This window comes from Lactuca serriola, chromosome 9 (assembly GCF_051521515.1).
Source record: "Lactuca serriola cultivar US96UC23 chromosome 9, Lser_US96UC23_V15, whole genome shotgun sequence".
NCBI lineage: Eukaryota > Viridiplantae > Streptophyta > Magnoliopsida > Asterales > Asteraceae > Lactuca > Lactuca serriola.
The window spans coordinates 218,785,529-218,811,320 of record NC_136416.1 but is presented as its reverse complement, the minus strand read 5'-3'; the positions used below and the strand labels follow the sequence as shown (position 1 = coordinate 218,811,320).

The following is a 25,792-nucleotide window of genomic DNA, read 5'->3' as shown; positions in this document are numbered from 1 at the left end:
TTCTAGGTTGCATGTGAATTTAAGGGTTTAAGACTTTTTTCCGCAACATGAATTTTGTTATAACCTAAAAAACCCATTAGTTTTTTATCAACAAATGCCACTTAAAGAGGTTGTTTTTGATCAACCAATGCAAGTTATAGGTTTGAGTCTTTCAGTCTTTGGATGATTCGAGAAGAATAACGAAATCATAAAAAGGGAAACATAAAGGTAGAAAAAAAGGTGGTGGAGGGTGGGTTCGAGATTGTTGGATCGTGGTAAAAAACGGGAAGCACCTTTGATGCTTGGTTGATCGTAGAAAAAGAAACACAAAGGTGACAACAGGTGAGGCTGTCGACGAAGGCTAGTGGCAAGGGGCTGCTCCAGCATCCTCCTGGCTGTTTTTGATTTCTTGTTTTGATAGCAGACGCGATATATAATAAGGGAAGGAAAACCGACAATGGTCAAAGGGTGTTTGGCTGGTTTAATCGACGGGAAAGAAAGAGGCAAAAATGAGGTTGTTGCCTCCTTGTTCACTGGGAGAAAACAACACCTCCGGTGAGGTGTTTTTGGAAGAAATCGAAGAAGAAAAGAGAGAAGGAAAAAGGTGGTTGATTGATTTTCTTTTCTGATCAAATGGTTTTAAAACTCAATCCTTGTATGACCATTTAACACCAATAATTCATGTTCTTTGGGTTAGACTTGTAAGCAAAGTCTATTTTTAATTCAAGTGTATGTATATTAATTTGATAGATATATGAGAGAGATCACGTGGGGGAGAGAAGAGATCTGAGTGTATGAAGTAGCATGGCTGGTTATTTAGTCAATATGCAAAACTCGAAGTACCAAAAATGTGAATCATACTTGTGACATTAAATGTGTCTTAAAATAGCTTTCTTGATTTGCATGCCATAATCCCGATATCAAACAATTTTTATGAAAGTGGTGAATGATAGTCTCGGGTTCAAGGATTCCAAAAACTCAGGCGGATCTTAAATCTAATATGTGGAACTCCGAGAAAAGTCTTTTAAAGTTTCGCATCTAATTCGTCCTAATTCAATGGTTTTCGCGACTTTGATAAATTTACGGGTTAAAAATATTGTGATTATGAAATCAAATACTATCCGTATAACTAAGTTCAAAAACATTCACAAAATTTACATATGAGATGTGCAAGTACCTCAACAAATTGATCCAGTTTTCGTTTATTAAGAAAGTCAGTATTATACTATTTGGTTTCTTAAAATGGACGTAACTTCTGTATATGACCTTCATTTTTGACATTCTTATTTCCACGGAGTCCTGATATTATACTATATCTAATTTGATCATAAATTAATCCTAAATATAGTCGATGTATAAAAAAAATATTTTTAGGGCATTAATTAGTACTGATTTTGTGAATTGTTTTCTGTTGCTAATGACTGGCAACTTTGACCAATTTTGATAAACTTTAATGCAACTATGAGTGACATAGTTTCAATTGCATATAAAAACTTAGAACAATCAAATGATAGGTCCTAATACAGATGGGTTCACAGTGGCTTGACCAATGAATTCTAAAATATTTTAACCAATTGTTACAGAAGAGCTTATCATTTTTTGCATGGTGGTCCATCGCATTCGCGATCAAAATCCCTAGATGTCCGGCTCCTCTTAATCCTAAAATTTTTGCTCTGACAACCTTGTCGGAGTTGATGAACTGTTTCAACGGACTAAACGTAGTCACTCATGCACATAGAAGTGACATTAGGTTTTCCGATATGTTGACTACGTAGTTGCAGTTTCATTCAAATTTGACTCTTTAGTACGTAACTGAAAGCGTCAAGTCGGGGGAGATAAATTTTAATTTTGCTTACTTTTGATGGACAACCATGGCGGAGGAGAATCCTCTCTGAGTAAAGCTTCCATCGTTGTTAATGGCGTTATAATTGAACACCATTTTGTCGCAATATTGTTCTTTGTTGGTGTGTACACATGGATAAGGAAATTTTAGCCTTTTGAAAGTCAATATAGGTTAAGGAAAAAAAGGCCAACAAGTGTCTATGTGGAAAAGGGGTAACCGAGTTGCCCATTCAAAATGTTCAAAATGAATTTTTAGACATGACAAAATCAACTTTATGCCCCTATAAAGCACCAAAAAATAAAAACATTCTTGGACTAATGTGTCATTTTCCAAATTATTTTCTATAATCTTGGACCTATAAGCATTTAAAGTTTGCCTAAATGTTTACCAAAGTTCAATAAGTGATTGATGTAAACGGAACATGATCAACTTCGAAGGATGCTTTACAGTCCTTCCTATTGCATTTTTTGTTTCCAAAAATAAGTTAATATAATGGTTATAATTGTGTTTTATAAGTATAAACTGTTGGTGAATTATATTATCAATGTTATTTAAGTGTAATTGATTTATTTGTTGAACAAATACAATCTGATAAACATTGAACAAACATGAGTGATGCAAAGTACATATTTGTTTGAGTTTGTTCAAGATTCAAAATACATTACTATTTAAGGATGAAGCCCCTAAACCTACGGGAGTATGGGGGCAACGTCCCTGGTAAAGGGGTCTAAAGGGCAGAGCCCCTGGCTGAGATCGAAATTGACCCGACTTTTTTATCCTAATCTTGAACCCGGTTTTAATGACAGTTTATAACAGTTTGGAAACTCCCTGTGATAGTTTAGCTTAGTTTTCAGATGTATAGGTTAGTAATTCATTTTTGGTTAGAATTATAGTACATCAAGAACATTACATCCTTCCATTCTCTATGTTCGAAATCATTTTTTTATCAATTTGAACTTTCAATTTGTACCATCAAAATATATTAATTTGTCAGTGCAATCATGACTTCCAGTGAATACAAACGCCCAATTTCTAACACAAACTTCTCTTCTCTTAATTTAAAGCATTTATGAATTTTGTGATATTATGAGTCATATTTATAGTTGTAAAACTAAAAGGGGCTGCACCTGACATCTAACTCATAATCGATGGGGGTTGAGAGTAATTGAGGGGGAAAAGAAGAAGAAGAAGCATCACAAAGGGGAATTTGGGTCGATTTCTTCAGCAATTCATGACTATTAACTCCCCTCGATCTCCAGATTTCTCAAATGATCAGCTAACTATCGATAATTGTTTCGATTCAATCTCTGCACATAAGCAATTGAATTAGATTAGAGAGATCCTCACAAACTGCTCACCCCAGATCTCCAATCAAGATAATTCAGCCTTGTATTGTTATAGATTCCGATCTGTAAATTGTATTGGTTTTCTGAATACATTTGGTATCCACTTATTGTTTTTCAATTTTTGTGTTGGGAGAGTTTTTTCTTCAATGGCGACAAGGAACAGAACGTTTCTGTTTAAGAAGTATAGAGATGCATTGAAGAGCGTTAGGGCTCCGTCTTCATTAGCTTCTTCTAGCTCCCGTGGTGGTGCGGTGATTGAGTTAACCAACGCCGGTTTGCTTAAACAAAATAGTTCTTATGCTCCTCTTAGTACCGAGGATCCCGGGACTTCTTCGTATGTTTCCTCTATCTTTCATCTGTTTTTTTTTTTCCTGTATTTATGAAATACGAATCTCCATTTCAAATTCAAACTATCTGTTTGTTGATCGATTCATTAGGTTTTAACATCAAATAGGTTCTGTACGATCTCATTGCATTTCTGTATATAATTACCTACAGAAAAATTTGTCTGCTTAACAGTAGTAATTCTAGGTCGCTGTGTTTGAAAATACGCTTCTGATCTGGTTGATATGAGGTTTAGTATATCATAAACTTGGTAATTCTCCTGAGAAAATACCCATCTTTCGGGTATAAATGAGAAAACCAGTGTTTCAATCAAGTTGAAAGAATGGAAGATTTCTTCGAGAAAAACATTAATGTTTCCATGAGTGTTAAAGCTGTTTGCACCAACTGACAGAGATCATTCTAGATATCAATGCTGTATTGCATGCTCATTTAGATTTGTGCATGCTGAGTTAGGTTAAGATGCATGATCTGACATGGGATGAAGAAGAAAGTTTAAGCTTCCTTATTTTGGATGCCCATTTATTGACAAGATATTAAGGAAGTGTTGTGAAAGAAGTTGTGAATCTTGGACAACTTCATGGATTAAACAACATTCTTGGTTAAGCAAAACCCTATTAGGGATTGTTTCTTTTTTTTTTTTTTTTTTTTTTTTTTTTCGCATTAAGTTCTGTATGCGAAAATTGATTGAATGGGTATCTAGATACAGTGTCATATGCATAAGGTCTGGTTCTTTTCTAGATCGAGTAAACTGTCTGAATGAAACTAAATGACCATTTTACCCCTACATTCCAATTTCCAAATAAAACAAATATCAAGAAGAAACAACCCCTTAGATGTCAATGAAATCCAAGTGCAAGGATAAGAGAAGTTAGGCTTCTATGAGTCATGGTGTTTTAAGGGTTATTAAAGTATTTACCTTTGAATTTGTTGAAGGGTTTCAAAATATAGAAGTTAATGAATATGTGTTGTGTGGTTTTAAAAGTAAAAATATAAAAAACACAGATTGATTATTATGATTTTTCAGGGCAGGTGCATTAACTGTGGGGCTTCCTCCTGCTTGGGTTGATGTATCTGATGAAATAACAGCAAATGTGCAAAGAGCAAGGGCTAAAATGGGAGAATTAGCAAAGGCACATGCTAAGGCTTTGATGCCATCATTTGGTGATGGAAAAGAAGATCAACACAAGATTGAGGCTCTTACACATGAGATTACTGATCTTTTAAAAAAGTCAGAAAAAAGATTAAAGAGATTATCTGCTGGTGGGACTTCTGAGGATTCAAATATTAGGAAAAATGTGCAGGTATCATTATAATCCCATCTTTAGATTTGTCATGTGATTGCTTGAAATTTAGGGTTAGATGTAGGAAATAGCAATGCACTTTCATTTATTTGTTTATGGTCAAATTATAAAGAAAAAAAAAAACATAAGATTTTTGCTAGTTTCGTGGTTTAATCACTAGTACTCTTTTTTTAATTTTTTTTTTCCACTCAGTTAATAAAAGTTGTAGACATTTATATAAAACTGGTTATTTTGCAAGTTAATATTAGGTTAAAGTAGTTAAATTGGAAAAATGGTTGAAACTTTAATGGTTTGATTGGCAAAAAAGTAAAGTATAAGTGGTTAAACCACAAATTGCCCAAAATATAATGAGTTTTCTGTAATTTGTCTTGTATTTTATTGTAGTGTTCTACTTCCATTTCTTTCTATTACAGAATTGTACTTTAATGAATTTTCCTAATCATAATTCATAGCAATGTCATCCAAATACAAAGAAATTGTTGTTGCTATAATACGAAAAGAAATATTAAAAGTACAATGATATAATAGAAAGAAATGAAAGTAGGATGCTATAAATCACTAATATATAAAAGTACATTGAGATTTCTTGCATTTAGCCCGAAGATTTATAATATTTGTGTGTATTTATTTGCAGTTAGGTCTTCCAATTATCTCTTTTTCTTCAATGTTCTCTTTGGAGTTTTGTTCACAACATAATATCTTTTTTGTCCACTAAATCTGAATAAAAAATCATTATAAATATTGTGTCAGAATCCAGCTTTTTATACTGATTTTGTTTGAAAAGAAATGTAAAACAAGTTATGTGTATTCAATATTCATCATAGATTCTTTTGTTTCTGAAGAAATGTGCCTGAGTTTATTTATTTAAACCATTGTACATTTGGCATAATGGAATCAAGGAATTTTGATTCCATTGAAATTAAAATTAAAAAAAAAAAAAAAAAAAAAAAACTATGGAATGTAACATTCTAGAAGAAATGTGATTCCTTCCATTAATCCATTTTGTTAATTTTCATTCCATCATGGAATGGAATGAAATCTACAATATAACAAATCATTTTTAAAAAAGATCCATAATTTTAAATGAATCACAACTTTATTTTCCTAAAATACACTTGTACATCTGAACGATTTTGTTTCTTTAATATTTTTTTTTGGCAGCGTTCTCTTGCAACTGATCTTCAGAGTCTTTCAATGGAACTCCGGAAAAAGCAATCTACTTATTTAAAGCGCCTTCAACAGCAAAAAGAGGTCTCTCCACACTCTTAAATTTATATAAATTTAGTATTACTTTATAAACAAATATTTGAATCATCTGATTAAATTCATATGGTTTATATTATTGCTCTCCTCTATAACTTTTCAGTAATAGCTTCTATCTTTAATTTTCAGCCAATTAACTATTTTTTATACTGATTATATTTATACTTTTTCCGATTATTCAAAAAAACCGTTTTTTTCTGGTTGCCCGATTTTGATATCAAGGAAAAATACAGAAAAACACAAATAGTTTTCTTTTGGTCCCTGAGTTTGTTCAAACTTTGTAGTTTTGGTACCAAATAGTTTTCTTTTGCAATTTTAGTGTCTATTTTCAATTGTCGTAATGATTCTGGTCCCTGAGTTTGTTCAAAAGGTGTAATTTTAGTAGTTTCCCTTTGCAATTTTGGTGCGTATAGGGACTAAAATCGTTACAATGATTGAAAATAGGCACCAAATTTGCAAAAGAACGTATTTGGGACAAATACTGAAATTTTTTGAACAAAGCCATGGACCGAAAATGTAATTTGCTCAAGAAAAAAAAGTTCCAGACCTTTTCTAAAACCGAAATGTCTTTTTTTAAATGGTCAGAAAAAGTATATAATGTGTAATCACATAAATTTGATCAAAGTAACACTATTCTTTTTATGCTTGAGAAACTATTTGTTGATAGGTGTTACTTTGTGTTGTTGTAGGGTCCAGATGGGGTTGATCTAGAAATGAATTTAAATGGAAAGCATTCTAGAAGAGATGATGATGATGATGAGTTTGATGACATGGTACATATATTTTTTTTTTCTTTTATTTACTCAATAATTATTTATGGTGTGTTTATATGGTTATAAATTTATAATTCCAGTTCCTTTATGTTATTACTTCACTGAATATAATTAATGACTTAATAGAGAAAGTGAGGGAAATGACCAATTAAGTCGTAATTTTGTCCTTATTTATTTATTTGAAAGAAAAGAGGTTAAAATGATGTGTGTTTAGGGTTTCAATGAACATCAAATGGCAAAGTTGAAGAAAAGTGAGGCTTTCACAGTGGAAAGGGAGAAAGAGATTCAACAGGTTGTGGAATCAGTAAATGAGCTCGCTCAGATCATGAAGGATCTTTCTGTCCTTGTCATCGACCAGGTTAGCAGCATACTTTTTACAAATTTGCCCTCTAAGACCTGTTTTCTCATGTCCTAAATGGGGGCTTAAATAGTTGATCATTTTGGTGGTATGTAACTTGATGATTTTATATTGTGAAAATAGGGAACTATTGTTGATAGGATAGACCACAATATTCAAAATGTTGCAGCGTCTGTGGATGAAGGCCTTAAGCAGCTGCAAAAGGTTCTATATTTTCTTTTATTTTTATATCTAATATTCCATATATATATATATATATATATATATATATATATATATATTTATCTTTCTGATGATGAATTTGTAGGCGGAAAGAAGTCAGAAAAGAGGGGGGATGATAATGTGTGCGACAGTACTAGTGATCATGTGTTTTGTTATGTTGGTTCTCTTAATCCTTAAAGAGATTCTTTTCTGAACTCTTAATTCTCATATAATATGTCTCTCAAGTATTTGGCTTACTGAGTTACTGTTATGACCCTCCCCCCAACCATCCTCATGTGACTATGTGAGACTTAGACGAAAGGGTAGTTTTGGGAATTCCCATAAAAGACGGTATGTGGTGTTCTACTTCTATGTACTTTTCACAAGGGCGGGGGAAGGCTGGGTGTATAGATGATTTTTATAGTGTAATTTGCCTAAGTTTTGGGATTAACCTACTAGATTTTCATTTTCATTTTTTTTTGTATCGATTTATTCTTCAAATATAAAAGAAGAGGATATTATTACAAGTTTATAGTAATGGTTTATCTGTTTGAAGAAAATGTTGTATGAGTAATGATTGGTTATTTTTTAGATCGAATGAACTATATGAACCAGAATAAACAACAATCTTAACGAATATAAGTTGAAATTATAAATGACAAAAGTTAAACCAACGAATAATTATGAAAAATTGGCAATTGCTTTGAACTATAGTAGTACAAATGACCAACAGTTTTGTAACTTAGTAGCAATGAAATTTTTATTTTTTATTTCTTTTAAATTGCTCCTATGACAAACAAAGTAGCAATTAGCAAACCTTAAAAAGAAAGAAAAAAACAATTTCTAAATTGTACTATAGATTGTGAAATTGTTTTTATATTGGTCATTTTTTTTATCAACCTTCACCTCTTTATGGCCATGATCAACGACACTTTGGTGCAATGAAATTCTTATGGTGTAAAAATATATATCAAGTGTTATGTAAGCTAACAACTGATAGTCCGTTTGTTTTTTCTACCTCTTAATATTTCAAAAGCCTCTTAATATTTTTGAGATTGTATCCGGAAAAGAAAAAGACGCGTGTCTTCCTATTTTGCCCTAAGTGACTTCCCTCTTCTCTTTTCTATTTCATACGACCGACCCCTCTTCCCTCCCAACACACTCCGATTACCTGCAATCTTTTGCCGCCATACGCTCCACCTCCGTCAGCCGCTGCCATCGCTGCCCTTCGGATCTCCGGCGCCACCCTCTCATACCTTCGGTGCTAGCCTCCCATGCATACGACGCCACTGTCGCACATCAAGGTCGGCTTCACGTATGTATCGTTTTTTATTTTTTCCTTTTTTCTCTCCCCAAATACGATGAAATCGACGATTTCAGGGTGAAATCAATGTTTTCTTGCTGAAATCGATAATGAATCTGTAATTGTCGCTGGCATTTGGTGATTTTTTTGCTGAAATCTCCATTGTCAAATGTGTCATTCACACGAATTGCTCAACTGTTCTGTTTTACTCAAATTGTTTTCAGGAAGCATGTTTTTATTTAAAGTGACACTAAATTGACATAAAGATTGATGATTTCAATTTGGAATTGAGGAATTTTGATTACATATCCTTTGAGCATAGATGGCAAATGCAATATCAGGGCGGTTTTGGTCATTTTTTTCCCCTGAAATACCTTTTCTTGATGTATTAATGTTGAAATCTGATGTGGTAATGTATGGACACGAAAATCTGATATGATGCTTATTTTTTATTTTTCTAAAATCACAGCTCATATCATATGTGTTGATGTGCTTGTAGGGGTTATTTGGATTTCAATATAATTTTTAGGATTTGAAAATATTAATGTTTTATTTGGATTTGTGTTCATTTTGATGTATGTTCAATTTGGATTTTATATGATGTTTAGGTTTTTTTAATAATTATTTAAGAAATTGTTTCGGTTTTTATATAAACAAACATTTGAATTCACTGAAAAATAATACATAAGGGTAATTTGGTTAGTTAATATTATAGTTGATACAAGTGATAACAATTGGAGATTTTGATAAATTATCGATTCTAGCAACATACTTTCAAAAGTTGGTGATGGATTTGATAGGCAGTTTCTATATATATGTTTAAAGTGTTTATTTGTTTCCTTGTTGAATTTGGATTTGTAGGTTGCAACATACTTTGAAAAGTCGGTTGCAAGTTTGTTGTCATTTATATCTCAACATTCAATGACAAATATTTTGTATTTAACTTTGAAATCCTTGGGATGTAAAAAATGATGTTATTTTTGTAAAATATATCTCAAAAAGATCATTATAAACTATTGAAGATAAATTTTAATTTATGTTAATTTGGATTTCATATGGTGTTTTATATATATATATATATATATATATATATATATATATATATATATATATATATATATATATATATTATTCAGCAAAAAATAATAAAAAAGGGTATAATGGTCATTTTGATAATTCAGCACAACAATTCAGAGGTTCCAACCAAACAACATTTTAAAAATTCAGATCTTAAAAATTCAGATCCTGCTAAACAACCCTTAAGTCAACTCAAATACCAACCCTCCATTGCTAAATAATAAAATTGTACTATGTTTAACATGTATTTTCATATTAAGACTGTGTCAATGAAATAAATTGTCAATGGAACAAATTTTGTAATTTTTGTTCCACCTACAACATAAATGTTGTCCACATGCTCATCATCTGAAATAACTTTGGGACAAAATTAATAAATGGTCATTGTGGTTGAAAAAATAGACCAACTTTAGTCCTTACAATGAATTGCTTGTATAGATTGTCCTTATGTTTTCAAAATGTTGCAAAGATGGTCCTTTTAACTAATGGTGTTAACTTTCTAGTTAAGTCTTTTGTGAAATGACTCATATGCCCTTCTTATTATAGGGACCGTTTATGTAATTTGTTCATGCTACAGTAACTATTTATGTAATTTTGTCTATTATTCATTATCTTCTTATTTTATTTTTATTTATAATTTTTATAAATTAAAATTTTTAACGTTTTTTTCAAATATATTATTTAATTTATTTAATATTTTTTTTGCTTATATCTGTTGATATTTTTGTTCAAATAAATTTCTTAAATTTTTTTACATAACTTCAAACATCACTAACTATGTATAAGATTTTAGTACTTCACTGTCAAAATTCCATATAGACAACATAAATCGTTACTAAGTAATCTTGTTAGCCCGTAAAATGAATAAGAAAAGACATGACAAAGAATAAAAGCCTGAAAAAAAAATCACTATCCCGCTATCACAAAGAAACACACCAACATGCGATGTTAGTCAGATTGCTTACAAAGTACAAACACATCCATGGTGGGAGAGAAAAATTACCCCGTGTTTACCTACGCAACCGGTTGGTGCTAGTGGAATTGGTTTTTAAAAAGGCAAATGATAATTTGTTACCTTTTAATAAGGTTTTTTTAGTTGGAGGATGATTTTTAATCATTTTAAAAAATAGGTACCTTTTTATAACATTAACCCTTATTTAAATATTGTACACTTTGCTAAGTTTCTGACTTTTTGGGGTTTGACCAATGAATTTTTTTACCATTGGACTATTTCTTTATTAAATGTTGTACACTTTGATAAGTTTTTGACATTTGGGGTTTGACCATTGATTTTTTCTTTCCATCTGTGTACTTAAGATTTTCATGGGCGACGATAAAATCCCTGATCATTAATCCATATATTCATTTTCAGATATACACCGCCGGAATCTCGAATAAGCGCTTCCATTGCTTTTCAAACAGTTGTCGAAAGACGATTCTCCTTCCTGCAAGGAAGCAGTGCAATTAGAGCTACATCGAATATGTCTACCAATGGAGGCGACGCTGAGAAAAGGATGGTTCACTTCAATCTGTCTCCCACGAGGGTCCTGAAGATTCAGAAAGGAGATATCACTCGTTGGTTCATCGATGGCTCCTCCGACGCTATTGTATGTATATAGGATTGTGTTGATTGCTTCATCTATTTGAATATGAAATCGATGATATTGCTCATGGTAATACATATAGAAATGATTGTGGCTATCTGATCATCGGTACCTTTAGAATTAAAACCTTAAGTTTTTCTTTGATTGTCTCTCCTTCTTCCGTGGTGATCTATTTATCTAAATTTAGCTATTGTCAAAGCAATGGCAACCTGTTTTCAAGCGTTTCTTCTGTGATTTATAACATTATGCACAGGTTAATCCTACAGATGAGGGAATGCTTGGTGGCGGTGGTGCTGATGCAGGTGATTCTCTTCCGAATCCATTTTCCATGACGTTTTTAACAAATTTTGTGTAACTTTGATAGCTATACATGGAGCTGCTGGCCCAGAGCTTCGAACAGCATGTTATGGTGCTGGTGAAGTTCGCCCTGGAATACGTTGCCCAACTGGAGCAGCAAGAATGACTCCGTAAGTTCTCAAGATCTAGACTCCATTATTGATATTTACTTTGTATTTCTTGAACTCATGATTGAGGAATTCACACAGAGGGTTTAAATTGCCTGCATATCGTGTAATCCACACTGTTGGTCCTGTTTATAATGAAGATGAGAATCCTGCAGCTACCTTGCGTAATGCATACAGGAATTGTTTGCGTTATGTAAGGGGGAACAGTCTTAAACATGTTGCATTTCCTGCCATATCCTGTGGTGCCAATGGGTGAGTTCATTAAGTTGCTACTTCTTTTATAAATATACCAGATCATAAATTCACAGAATGTGTAATTAAGTAATTACCATTTCAGATATCCATTTGAAGAAGCTGCAACTGTGGCCATATCTACAATTAGAGACTACTTTCATAGCGTTAAAGAGGTACTTATGCGTGATGTTTATTGTTGATTAAACAGAATGGTTTCCAATATTTGCTTATATCTATCTGTTAACAATCAAGTGGAGAACGTGATTATGATCTGTTTTCAGATCCACTTTGTGCTATATTCGGATGATATCTACGATGTTTGGGTGAAGAAAGCTGAAGAATTACTGAAAAACTAGCACATTTGGCTTCACAAGCGTGTACTATATACCGGAGATTGTATCATAGATCCGTATTTGTATTTTCTGTTTATGCTTTTAATTTTCTGGTTTGTTACTTAATGTTAAATAGTTTGAACTTATTATTATCAAAAAATATTTCATTTTATATAGTATTTGTTTTCTTGATCTGATTTTTATGGTGGTGCCTGAAAACATTTAAGACATGATTTTTGAAATGGTCAAAATAGCAATATACTTTCTATTTTTCTTATAATAACATGTACTTTGTTTCTTCTTATCACACTACTGTATTTTTTATTATTTCCTATAATAACATAATGCTATAATAAAAAAAGAAATATAAATATAATGTTGTAATAAAAAATATTAGAAAATACATTCTTATTTCATGTATTTAGCTCTTTTGGAAAAACAAAGTTTACTTAAAGGCGTCTTGGTAACAACAATAACAACATCACCCCAATTTCATATATAACATTCTTTTTGACTAAAACTTTGAATTAATTATTCTTACGAAATCTATAAAATGATTCGGTAAGTAAAAAACCTAAAGATTCGGTAAATAAAAAGCCAAACTTTCATTATGTTATCGACAAAGTTCAATGGATTTGACAAGAAAGTCCTAAACTTTATTTTTTTGACAGTAAAGTCCAAATTACCGACAGTTTTTGACACTTTTACCCTTTTTTCCCGGTTAGCCGGTAATTAGGACTTGTTTGTCAACAAATTAAAGTTTAGGACTTTCTTGTCAAATCGTCAATTAGGATTTTACTATCAAAAAAATAAAGTTTAGGACTTTTTTGTCAAATCGTTGAAAATATTGGGACTTTTTTGTCAAATAAAAAGCCAAACTTTCATTATGTTATCGACAAAGTTCAATGGATTTGACAAGAAAGTCCTAAACTTTATTTTTTTGACAGTAAAGTCCAAATTACCAGCAGTTTTTGACACTTTTACCCTTTTTTCCCGGTTAGCTGGTAATTAGGACTTGTTTGTCAACAAATTAAAGTTTAGGACTTTCTTGTCAAATCGTCAATTAGGATTTTACTGTCAAAAAAATAAAGTTTAGGACTTTTTTGTCAAATCGTTGAAAATATTGGGACTTTAGTGTATATATAATTTTTTTGGTTAAAAATTTAATGGTATGATACTCTTTAAGCATAAGAGTTATTAAAACATTCATTAATCTGCTAGATCCTATTGAAATCCTTAACGTTTGCTTCTTGTTAAATCGTTTTTTTAATCTCAACAAACCGACATTGAAAAAAATTGAGATAATCAAGAAAGAAAGAAAGAAAGAAAGAACCAGGGTTGTGTTGGCTTTTTGCAACCCCAAAAATGGAGAAATAAGAAACCGAAAAAAACGAAATCGCCCTTCTTTCCCTTCTCCACATTCACACCCTTTTGACTAGGCATGTGTTGGTTGTGTTTGTATAAAGCCAGGACAATTTCATTTTTTTAGGTTTCTAATTTCTCCATTTTTTAAGACTCTAAAAAGCCAACACAACTCTGGTTCTTTTTTTTCTTGATTATCTCAATTTTTTTCAATGTCGGTTTGTTAAGATTAAAAAAACCGATTTAACAAGAAGCAAATGTAAAAGATTTCAATAGGATCTAGCTGATTAGAGAAGGTTTCAATAACTCGTATGCTTAATGAGTTTATTAATTTTTTTTATGTTTTGTTCGAATAATTTTTTGGACGTTTTGTTCGAATAATATTTTTTTATTACTTCTTTTTATCATTTTTTATTGTATTTTATAAAAAAAATAACAACTTTTTTTAAATAATCACTTAGTCAACAATGTATACATTCTGGCAGTATCATTAAAGGTGTCAAATCTGACTCGGTACTGTGATCCCTTACTCCAAGACATCACTTTCATACTATGTTTTGGACTTCTCCGTTCCGGGCTACTCCAACTTCAAAAAATGTCTTCTTGTAATGCCTCAATTTCCCAGGTATTTAGATCGAGAATTTATTAGTCGTTAAGCCCTACTCGACGAGTAATGATGCCCTACTCGTCGAGTGGTGTCGACGCGGGGACGCAGAATTAATGACCTACTCGCCAAGTCCATAAAAGGACTCGACGAGCAGGAGCTGGCAGAAGAAACCCTAAGTCCCGGGTTCTGCACCCTATTTAAGGGGACTTAAGCCCCATTTGGCCTCCTTGGAGTCATTAAGAGCTCAAGGAAAACCCTAACTGTGTATTGTGTTCTTGTGTGCCTTGAAAGCTTGAAAGGAGGACTTTGTGGAAGGAAGAGTTTGGAGAAGCAAAGGGTTAGAAGCAAGGGAGGAGTGGGATCCGATTTCTACCTCAGTTAGCACTCATAAAAGGTACCAAGTCAACACCTTTATCCCTTTTCCCTTCTAAATCTCATATAGTGGAAAGCTAGGGTTATGAGGTGTAAGTGAGGTGATATTGCAAAACATAAGCTGGATCTGAAGTTGTAACTTCAGATCTGGACCATTCCTGAGTTCTAGATCCATAAAGTCCCTGCTTTGGGCGTGAATGAGGCCTCCCTTGTGCATGAACCCCATTAAGAGCTTAGTTTTGGACATTAAGGACCTTTTTAGCCATGCATGCACGTAAAGTTTGCAACTTTAGGTGAAAGGCATGCCCTAGGAGCTTGGATCTGTGGTTTGGAGTCGTTGCATGGCTTAAAAATGGGTATGTATGGTTTAAGGACTGAAGGAACTCGGCGATTCGCAAGGGTGACTCAGCGAGTCGTATGAATATAGTCGTGAACTCGATGAGTTAGACGAACAACTCGGCGAGTCCGATGAAGATTGCCATAAGACTCGACGAGTTGATGAACAACTCAGTGAGTCAAATGAGTTTTAACCAGGATATGTTGCGTGTATATCCGTCGAGTTCAAGGGGGGGGGGGACTCAACGGGTGGCCTTGGGGTTTGATCGAGATTCGAAGGAACTCGACGAGTCACCCCGATGACTCGGCGAGTTGGAATATGCTTCAAGGAACTCGGCGAGTAGCCGAGTAGACTCAACGAGTTGAGGTCAACAGGGACTGTTGACCTTGATTAAGGACTTTGACTTTGACCAGGGTTAACTAGTGGGTTATGGAGTACTCTGAAGACTCATGAGTATGTTCGTATGAATATAGTCGTGAACTCGATGAGTTAGACGAACAACTCGGCGAGTCCGATGAAGATTGCCATAAGACTCGACAAGTTGATGAACAACTCGGTGAGTCAGATGAGTTTTAACTAGGATATGTTGCGTGTATATCCGTCGAGTTCAAGGGGGGAACTCGACGGGTGGCCTTGGGGTTTGATCGAGATTCGAAGGAACTCGACGAGTCACCCCGATGACTCAGCGAGTTGGAATATGCTTCAAGGAACTCGGCGAGTAGCCGAGTAGACTCAACAAGTTGAGGTCAACAGGGACTGTTGACCTTGATTAAGGACTTTGACTTTGACCAGGGTTAACTAGTGGGTTATGGAGTACTCTGAAGACTCATGAGTATGTTCGTATGAATATAGCCGTGAACTCGATGAGTTAGACGAACAACTCGGCGAGTCCGATGAAGATTGCCATAAGACTCGACGAGTTGATGAACAACTCGGTGAGTCAGATGAGTTTTAACCAGGATATGTTGCGTGTATATCCGTCGAGTTCAAGGGGGGGGGGGGGAACTCGACGGGTGGCCTTGGGGTTTGATCGAGATTCGAAGGAACTCGACGAGTCACCCCGATGACTCGGCGAGTTGGAATATGCTTCAAGGAACTCGGCGAGTAGCCGAGTAGACTCGGCGAGTTGAGGTCAACAGGGACTGTTGACCTTGATGAAGGACTTTGACTTTAACCAGGTTTAACTAGTGGGTTACGGAGTACTCTGAAGACTCATGAGTATGTTCGTATTATGGTAATAGGTGGTGGAGTCGTTGACGCGTGATCAGAGAGCTGTGATTATTTACCGAGCTAACATCTACGAGGTGAGTTATTCTCACTATACTAAGGGGTCTAAGGCACCAAGGCCGGCCCATTATATTTGATATCCTAGTAGTCAATGATATGTTGAGTTGAGTTAGTAATGTATGCCAGTTGATATGCTAGTCAGGTAGATCTGTAGGACTGCCTGTGATACTGATTGATTACCTGTATGTGCATTTATCTGTTACATGTCGACATGTTATGTAGGATGGGTTGAGGTTGTACTACTCCGTGCGGTAGCCAACAAACCCGAGAGTATTCCAGATATGAGTTGAGGGCCCGGTAGGCATTCCAGACTCATACTGAGGACTCGGGAGCATTCCAAATACGAGCTGAGGGCCCGGTAGGCATTCCAGACTCGTACTGAGGGCTCGATGGCATTCCAGATACGAGCTGAGGGTCCGGTAGGCATTCCAGACTCGTACTGAGGGCCCACGGGTAGTCCAGCTTGTAAAGTTGTGGACCCAGTGCATGTTGTTCTATTTTTGATTGAGATGATATGCTAATGTTGATATTGCTATGTGGATTGTATGTGTATCAGTATTTTGGGGGTAACTCACTAAGCTTTCGGGCTTACGGTTTCAGTTTATTGTTTTAGGTACACCAGGGGATCGCGGCAAGGCAAAGGCGTGATCGTACAACTCCTCCTATTATGATATGTTTCTGGGAAATACTCTGATAATTTATATTTTGAATACAAAGTTGTAATGTTTTAATGAACTTGACATGTTTTAAAAAGTTTAAATTGGTTTGAAATTTTGGGTGTTACACTTCTATTGATGAAGAGCTCAAACATTTGTGGATATGTGTCAATTGTTTGTATGATTATATGCTCAAAATAAAGTTGATGTGTTTTTTGTATGATTATATGTGATTATTTAGAAATAATTCGCTTTGCTTCGATTTCGATGGTTAATTGTGATTAACTGGAATTAATCATATATAATTATAAAAAATCAAAGTAAAACGAATTATCTCCAATCCGTACTACTGTAAAAAATAATTCCAATTAATCAAAATTAGCTTCCGAAGCCAAATATAAACGAACTATTTCTAAATAATCACATATAATCATAGAAAAAACACTTAAACTTTATTTTGAATATATAATCATTCAAAAAATTGACACATACCCACAAATGTTTAAGCTTTTCACCCATAGAAGATAATATTCTATGAACTTAAAGCAAAATAGAGAAATCCAAACATGATATGGAATGGGAGGTTTTTGAGAGGGGGACCACAATATAGGGTTAGATCTAACTTGTTTAATATGAATTCCATATTAAGTTGTAATTTTTCAAAAAATAAAAAAATAATAAAAGTGGTTATTTTAAAAAAAATTACGATACAAAAATGATTAAATTACTCAATTACCCTATAAAAAAACAAAACATAAAAAAATATACAAAAATGTTAAAAATGTATTCGACCAACACATAAATTAAATTTATTCAAACGAAACATAAAAAAAAAATTAAAAATAATAATATTACATGTATTTGATTAAAGCGTCAAAATTTTAAAAAATTTATTTGAACAAAAAAATCAAAAAAATATAAGCAAAAAAAAATTAGAAAAAAACTTCAAAAGAAAGTAATTCATAAAAAATATAAAGATAATAAATAATAGACAAAATTACATAATGGTCCCTATGGCTTTAACAAATTACATAAACGGTCTCTATGACAGGAAGGGTAAATGTGTAATTTCACAAATGACTTAACTGAAAAATTTAACACTGTTAGCCTAAATGACCGTCTTTGCAACATTTTGAAACCAGAAGTACGATCTATGCAAAAAATTCGTCATAAGGACTAAAGTTGGTCTATTCTGTCTACCATAAGGACCATTTATGTAATTTTGTCTAACTTTAGAAAAGTTTGTCAAGATATGTACAATTTTGTTCCTTGAAACCAACGCATTTTGATGACAAAAAGCTTAACGTATTTGTATCTCAAAAATGGAGTTGTATAAGATCAGTTATCATGTTGCATAGATGGATGTTCCAAACAAAAGAATAGTAGCTTTTTTTGCAACCAGGAGGAAAGACGTAAATTCAGTAATATTGTTTATCCGAAGTCGATGTACAAAAAGCTTTCATAGCTCAGTTGGTTAGAGCACCCGTTTAGTAAGCGGGAGGTCTTGAGTTCGACTCTCAATGAAAGCAATTTTTAAATTTTCTTCCTTTTCCACTTTGACTTGCTCCCGTATTTGTGAAAAAAAAAAAAAAAACATAATGGATTAATGGGTCAAGATTATTATAAACGTGTACTTTTTTTTACTATCCTTTTTTTAGTGAAATCAAACCTATATAAGTAATCATTGTATTTACCAAAAAAAAAAAAAATCATCCGGTAACTTTGAGTTCATCCCAATCTTCTTTGAATTTCACCCGATAGACATGTCCTACTTAGTTAGGAGTTAGACAAGTCCAAAATTAAGGATCTCAAAAAGTCCCGTAGGACCCCGATCCCGTGAGGGCCCCGTTCGTATGGAGGCATTTGTTAAAAAAAATCAAAGACGGGGGCAGGGATGGAGGCAAGGTTAACCCCCGTTTTAATTTCTGGGGCGGGGGTTGGTAGTCCCGTCCCGAAACCCTCGTGGGGGCCCTGTTAATAAATTATATAAATTGATATATATTAATTATATAAATATAATAAACAATAAAATGATTTTTACATATAAAAATTCAACAAAAATATGTTTTAAAGTGTTTGTAACATGTAAAATTATGTTATAAATATCTATTTGTTACCAAAAAAAAAATAATAATTTCTTTTAGCCCAAACAAGAACTTATTTTAGCCCAAAATAAAATGGGGGCGGGGTCAGAAGGGGAATTCGGGGGCGGGGGTGGGGTGGAAAGGATGGAGATTTCGGGGGTGGGGGCGGGGGATGCAATCCCCGTCCCGTTTGCCCCCGTTGACATCCCTATCCAAAATTCACATATCAAATAAGTGGCATTTATAAATTTCAAATCCTAAAATCACGTCTTTCTTACTTTAGTGACAAAATTGCAAAAATGGTCTCCGTGGTTTCTTATTTTATGTGGTTATGGTCCAAACGTTTGAAAAGTTGCAGATTTTGTCCTTTTCAACAAGTTTTATTGTGGTTTTGGTCCCTCATCCGTTAAGTTTAACTGGTTGGCTGTTAACTTTTTTAAAATGACAATTTTACCCTTAGGGACCATTTTCACAGTTTTGTTTTTTACCATACCATAAAGACTATTTTTGCATACATTCTTTTTTATTTTATTGAAATATTATATATTAATAAATATTATTTTTAATAAATAATACTCCCTTCGTCCCAATATTATTGTCCACAGACAAAAAACACACATATTAAGAAAAACATTAATTACCACTAACTTTATTTAATAAAATGACAGTTTTGTCCTTATTTTGCATTTTAATGTTCCATTAAATGCTTAGTTGGTTAAATAATAATGAAGGGGTATTTTGGTAAAAATGTTATTTATTTTTAAAAGTGGACTATTATTTTGGGACAAACAAAAAAGAAAAGATGGACTATAATTTTGGGACGGATGGAATATTATATATTAATAAATATTGTTTTATTTGATTATTAATTTGTTATAGTTGATTTTTTTTGTTAGAGTAATTCTTTTTATTGAGTTATAGTATATCAATACATATAGTTTTTAATATATAATATTTATATCATAATAAATATTATATTATTGAATTATTAATTTATTTTAGTTGAAATTTTTAATTCTTTTTTTTAATTATTTTTATTGAATTATTTCTTTTATTTCTTTTAATTTATTATTTTCTTCGTATACTAAATATTGTTTTATTGGATTATTAATTTATTTTAGTTAATTCTTTTTAAAAAAAAATTATCAAAGTAATTATTTTTTATTGAATTATTATATATCAATACATATAGTTTTTAATATATAATATTTATATCATAATAAATATTATATTATTGGATTATTATTATCTTTTAGCTAATTTTTGTAATTTTTTTTAAACTATTTTTTATTGGATTATTACTTTTAATTTATTATTTTCTTCATATACTAAATATTATTTTATCGAATTATAATAATAGTTCTTGTTAATTTTATTGCTTCCACCACAAAGTCATGGGATACGCAAAATCATCGTCTCTCGTCATCGAAATTGTTAGGATCGTTGTCAAACACTTTCATTTCATCTAGCTTATAATGAGAAACCATTATGAAAATACCACCACCATCACTCGGTCACCACCAGCACTTACAAATGATATCGAGGTTTGTTGCGCATTATGTGGGATATAAAGGATTCCAGTGGATTATGAAGAGGTTGTCGCAGGTGGCTACCAACAACGCTGGGTAGAATAGGGTATGGTATCTATTAAACCTCCGATGATGGTGTTTGGAGGTGATCCTGCTAATTTTTTACGATGATAAGCGACACTTTTACGTATTTCAACGACTTTGTGGTGAAACTAATAAAATTAAAAACAATTAATAGTATTCATTTAAAATAAAATAATAATGCAATAAGATAATATTTATTATATTAAAAAATAATAAATTAAAAGTAATATTTAAATAAATTAATAATTCAAAAAAAAATTACAAAAATTAATAATCCAATAACGTAATATTTATTATGACGTAAATATTATATATTAAAAATAATATTTGTTGATATATAATAATCTAATAAAAAAAGAATTGCTCCAACAAAAAGAAATTATAAAAAAATCAACTAAAAGAAATTAATAATCCAATAAAACAATGTTTCATAATATGTAATAATCCCATAATATAATATTTATTATGATATAAATATTATATATTAAAAATTATATGTACTGATATATAATAATTCAATAAAAAAGAATTACTTCGACAAAAAAATTAAAAAGAATAATTAACTAAAATAAATTAATAATCCAATAAAACAACATTTAGTATATGAAGAAAATAATAAATTAAAAGTAATAATACAATAAAAAATAATTAAAAATTACAAAAATTAACTAAAAAAATAGTAATCCAATAATATAATATTTATTATGATATAAATATTATATATTAAAAACTATATGTATTGATATATAATAATTTAATAAAGAAGAATTACTCCAACAATTTTTTTTATAAAAAATCAACTAAAATAAATTAATAATCCAATAAAAAGATATTTATTAATATATAATATTATATATTAAAAATAATATCTATTAATATATAATACTTCATTAAAATAAAAAAGAATGTATGCAAAAATGGTCCTTTGTATAGTAAAAGACAAAACTTGAAAATGGTCACTGGGGGTAAAATTGTCATTTTAAGGAACTTAACGGATGAGGGACCAAACCACAACAAAACTTGTTGAAAAGGACCAAATCTGCAACTTTTCAAACGTTTGGACCGTAACCACATAAAATGAGAAACCACAGGGACCATTTTTGCAGTTTTGTCTAATTCAGTCTAAAGTTTTATTGCATCTCGTATAAAAAGTACAACTTATCATATTATAAAACGGTTGCTGCTTGGTTTGGATAATTTCCATAAGTGGTGGGTTGTTAAAGTGCTCGAATGAAAACGTTTCTTAGATGAAAAACGTTGCAAATGCTTCTTTTTCATACGACATCGTTGTCCTGAATTAATAAATCATCATTTGATTCGATATTACTATGTGTTGGATCGAAACTGTCTTGCTTAACCACTTTAGGGTTTTTTTGTTTTGGCGATCATAATGCAATAATCCTAACTACACCAAATAGTTAGGGTGCATTTAGTGGCGGAGCAAAAAAATTTGATATGGGGTACAAACACTGTCAATATTCAAAATACTAAACAAATTTTTTTTAATATATATATATATATACATATATATATATATATATATATATATATATATATATATATATATATATATATATATATATAAAGCAAAAGGTACAATTGAATCCGCCTAGTCGTCATGTATTAAAATCAATCAATAATATTGTCGTTAAGAACTAGTAGAAACACATATCTCTTAATAAAAGTAACTAAAAATTTGTTTATGAACTTAATCATCCATGTTATTCCAAAACATATTATTTTTATACTTTTTGTAGTAACCGAAAAAAATATATTTTATGTAGTTATCCTATCTCAGACATTAAAAACATGATACAATCCCTTTAGTTGGAATACAATAACATAGATCATGTTTGCAAATAATTTATTTTATATACATATATCATTTTTTGGGGATTTTGTAGTACCCCCAACATCATATAGCTCCGCAACTAAGTGCATTTAGTTACAAACTTCTTTTCTTTTCGCTGATCTAATTTTTCTAAAATCGAAAATGAAAAATGAATAAGTTTTTAACTGGACACATTTTCTAAAACTGAAAATGAAAACTGATTTCACTTTTTTGAAAATTAAAAACGAATAAAAAAAATTGTTTTTCCGTAACTAAACGCAACCTTATGTTTCAGAAATTTGGTTTAATTTCCACCCCACCGGCATTTGAATAATTTCTTGAGGTAAGACCGATAACGGAGACAAAATTATGAAAATGTTATTTTCAATTTTGAAATTAAAGAAAGAAGTCGAGATTAAAAACACATCGAGAATAAAAAAATGTTTTTTTTTTTTTTGCAGTGTCTTCAAACGAAATGAACAAAAACCTATTCATACTAATTTTATAGGGGCAAAAATTCAGGGCAGGTTCCTAGAATTTAAATATCATTAAATGATTTGGATGGACCAAAAAAAGGACCATTATCGCTATTTTATATATATATATATATATATATATATATATATATATATATATATATATATATATATATATATATATATATATATATATATATATATAATAAAATTGGCCCCAAAAAAATTAGGCCTTGTATAGCTGCCTATTTTGCCTTTCCATCCGCGCCCCGTGAGCAAAATCGTCATTTTAAGGTCCAATCATATAGTTTAATGACAACATTGCCATTTTTTTAAAAGAAAAAATTTGTTTTTTCCTAATGGATGTATCCAATTTTCAGATTTTTTTAGAGAAAAAAAAAATCTGCTAAGATTTTTGAAATCCGACTTGTATCTGTTGTATGAGATATTTCCGAATTCCTATTCCGATTTAGATAAGTGATAATTGATTATGGGCGTGTTTGGTACAAAATATTTATTTGAGAGCTTCTAACTTTTAGCGTTTAGTTTAAACAAAACGCTCTAAATCAAATGCTACTTCATGCAGCGTTTAACAAAACGCTACCGACTACAAGTTACCCGTTACCAGTTATTTTTGCCGAACACGCCCTATAAGAAATGTTGATTGCATATATGTTTTGGATATCATGTAAACTTTGATCTTGTTTGTGCACCTCTATTGTCATTCTTTAGATTGTTTAAGATCTAGCTGGTAAATATTATATACAATGTATTTAACACATTGGACTTGTTCGGCAAAACTAGTTCGTAGCGGGTAGCGTTTGATTTTGGAGCATTTTGTTGAAAGCTACTCAGTATAGCTTTTGATTTTGGAGGGTTTTGTTTAGGTTAAAAGCTAAACGTTCATGTCGTCGAACGAGATCTTTTTTACTAACGTTTTTTTAAAAACTACAAGATAGAAGCTACCAAACGCTACGTGCCGAACACACCCATTATAAAACAGTTAAATCATAAATCAACAAACATATTTGTTCATTTATCCTACTCATGGCGCTCAACTTTTTTGGGGTCATTCAACAACTTTTAGGGTCATTCAACTGACCAAGTCAAATAGTTGACGCGACAATGATGCGTTTTTTTTTTTTTTTTTTTTTTTTTTTTTTTTTATAAATTATTTTAAGTATAAACTCTAATACTATTATTATTATTATTAGTATTTAAACTACTTCTTAAAGGTACATGGGCTCCACCACAATCTTTTTTATTTATTTTTTCAGTGTTTTTGGTTACTCGATATTTCCTGCCAATTTATCAAAACTAATTTGAAGGTAAATTTAGGTTTTAAAAGCACCATATGGCATATAGAATCAAATTGAGGACCTAATAAATTTAAGAAAACATACTATATAATCAAATTGGAAGAGATTCGATCGGATAAAGTTTATTATCATTTTTTTAGTTATACATGTATCCATTACCCTACATCTAAATCTATATAAATTATTTCCAACAAGACTTGAACCCTAAACCTTTAACCGAGAGGCATCAGATTTTACTGAGAGACACATTTCGATCAACTTCAGATACCGCTATACTATAAACCTTTTAGTGATCGATAAAATTAGCATACGCCTTAAACCAGCTAGAATTATGATTGCTGCGACTATGTGAGCAAATTTAGGAGCAGAAAACCATTTGTGGTGTTGTTCTTGTCGCCAACCATTAATATGGTGGTATCGACCATATTAAACAATTGCAAATATGTATTTTGATTCATCAATTCCCCTACATGTAGCCACAAATCTTCATTATCATTCCCAGGTAGCATAGATTAGAATCCAAATTCCTTCCAACTCGTTACAATTTATTTTCTTTTATTTACGTCAAGAGACACGCAAAAAAGTTTGACTATCTTTTAATCTTTTTACTCTTCAAAGTTCAAACTTGAGAAGAAAGTGCAAGTGAAGAAAGAAACAATCTACACACGTCACACAAACTACACTACAGTGTTTGTATTAAAGCAAAAGGGCCCAACACATCCGTTCATGCCTTCTTTTACAAGCCAAAATTACATTTAAGCCAAAATTACATAAATGATCCATATGATTATTTTCGTCTTTAACTTTTTTCCTTGGTGAAGATGGTCCATATGGTTTTGAAAAAGTTATATGGTTTGTCCTTGTCCATGTAAAATGCTTTTATACTTTCATTATTATCTTATATATTTTTTAACTACAATTTATATTAATCTATATTATTATTATTATTATTAAATTAAAAATAGTCTCACCATACCTGCCTTACTCTAACCCACCCTTCTTCCATTGTCCACCGTCACCCCCATTAGTCAATCATGTATGTTTAACGCTTCAAAGGAATGCAACATCATCACAATATTCATCCACCAACTTCACTCCAGCTACTGAGGTGGTGTGCACCCGTGGAGGAGTTCGTCAAAAGAGAGTGAGAAAGATAGAAGTTTTTCTCTTTCCCTTCGTCAAGCTCCATGATCCGCTTCACTCCACACCATGGCTACATATGATCAAAAATGGTGTTCACACATGAAGAGGATGCCAAACCATATTTACGGATGCCTTTATGCAAGTACACCGCATGGAATTACACTGATCTTGCTTTTTCCGTCAAAAAATGATGAATATAGAACTAGGCGAATAGACTAAGGGGTCGTTTGATAGTTGCTGACTGGATTAGGACTGACTGAGTTAGAAGCTGGCTGAGTTAGA

General features: G+C 31.9%; 2 protein-coding genes and 1 non-coding gene across 4 annotated transcripts; all 3 read left to right on the top strand.

Moving 5' to 3' along the window:
- Positions 1 to 2,953: 2,953 nt before the first annotated feature.
- Positions 2,954 to 7,969, top strand: LOC145073750 (syntaxin-43-like). Its single transcript, XM_079020251.1, has 7 exons — positions 2,954 to 3,502; positions 4,538 to 4,814; positions 5,976 to 6,065; positions 6,767 to 6,850; positions 7,065 to 7,208; positions 7,332 to 7,412; positions 7,516 to 7,969. Exons 1-7 carry the CDS (start codon positions 3,315 to 3,317, stop codon positions 7,621 to 7,623), a joined length of 972 nt encoding a protein of 323 aa, XP_078876377.1. The 5' UTR covers positions 2,954 to 3,314; the 3' UTR covers positions 7,624 to 7,969.
- Positions 7,970 to 8,533: 564 nt separating this feature from the next.
- LOC145074558 (uncharacterized) lies at positions 8,534 to 12,597 on the top strand. 2 transcript variants are annotated; one of them, XM_079020912.1, is made up of 7 exons: positions 8,534 to 8,724; positions 11,162 to 11,396; positions 11,647 to 11,695; positions 11,758 to 11,860; positions 11,939 to 12,109; positions 12,195 to 12,264; positions 12,373 to 12,597. In XM_079020912.1, exons 1-7 carry the CDS (start codon positions 8,684 to 8,686, stop codon positions 12,445 to 12,447), a joined length of 744 nt encoding a protein of 247 aa, XP_078877038.1. In that variant the 5' UTR covers positions 8,534 to 8,683; the 3' UTR covers positions 12,448 to 12,597. The 2 variants fall into 2 exon arrangements, with proteins under 2 accessions (XP_078877038.1, XP_078877039.1); XM_079020913.1 differs by having other exon boundaries at positions 8,580 to 8,713.
- A 5,902-nt stretch (positions 12,598 to 18,499) lies between these two features.
- TRNAT-AGU (transfer RNA threonine (anticodon AGU)) lies at positions 18,500 to 18,573 on the top strand. Its single transcript has one exon. It is a non-coding gene; the product is annotated as a tRNA-Thr (tRNA).
- The last annotated feature ends 7,219 nt before the right edge of the window (positions 18,574 to 25,792 follow it).

What these genes read in the sequence shown, in the direction of transcription:
- LOC145073750 (XM_079020251.1), top strand. Translation starts at nt 3,315, where the DNA reads ATGGCGACAAGGAACAGAACGTTTCTGTTTAAGAAGTATAGAGATGCA. An exon ending in GCCTTCAACAGCAAAAAGAG is followed by an intron (nt 6,066 to 6,766) that starts GTCTCTCCACAC and finishes GTGTTGTTGTAG; the next exon opens with GGTCCAGATGGGGTTGATCT. An exon ending in ATGATGAGTTTGATGACATG is followed by an intron (nt 6,851 to 7,064) that starts GTACATATATTT and finishes ATGTGTGTTTAG; the next exon opens with GGTTTCAATGAACATCAAAT.
- LOC145074558 (XM_079020912.1), top strand. Translation starts at nt 8,684, where the DNA reads ATGCATACGACGCCACTGTCGCACATCAAGGTCGGCTTCAC. An exon ending in CACATCAAGGTCGGCTTCAC is followed by an intron (nt 8,725 to 11,161) that starts GTATGTATCGTT and finishes ATTCATTTTCAG; the next exon opens with ATATACACCGCCGGAATCTC. An exon ending in TGGCGGTGGTGCTGATGCAG is followed by an intron (nt 11,696 to 11,757) that starts GTGATTCTCTTC and finishes TAACTTTGATAG; the next exon opens with CTATACATGGAGCTGCTGGC.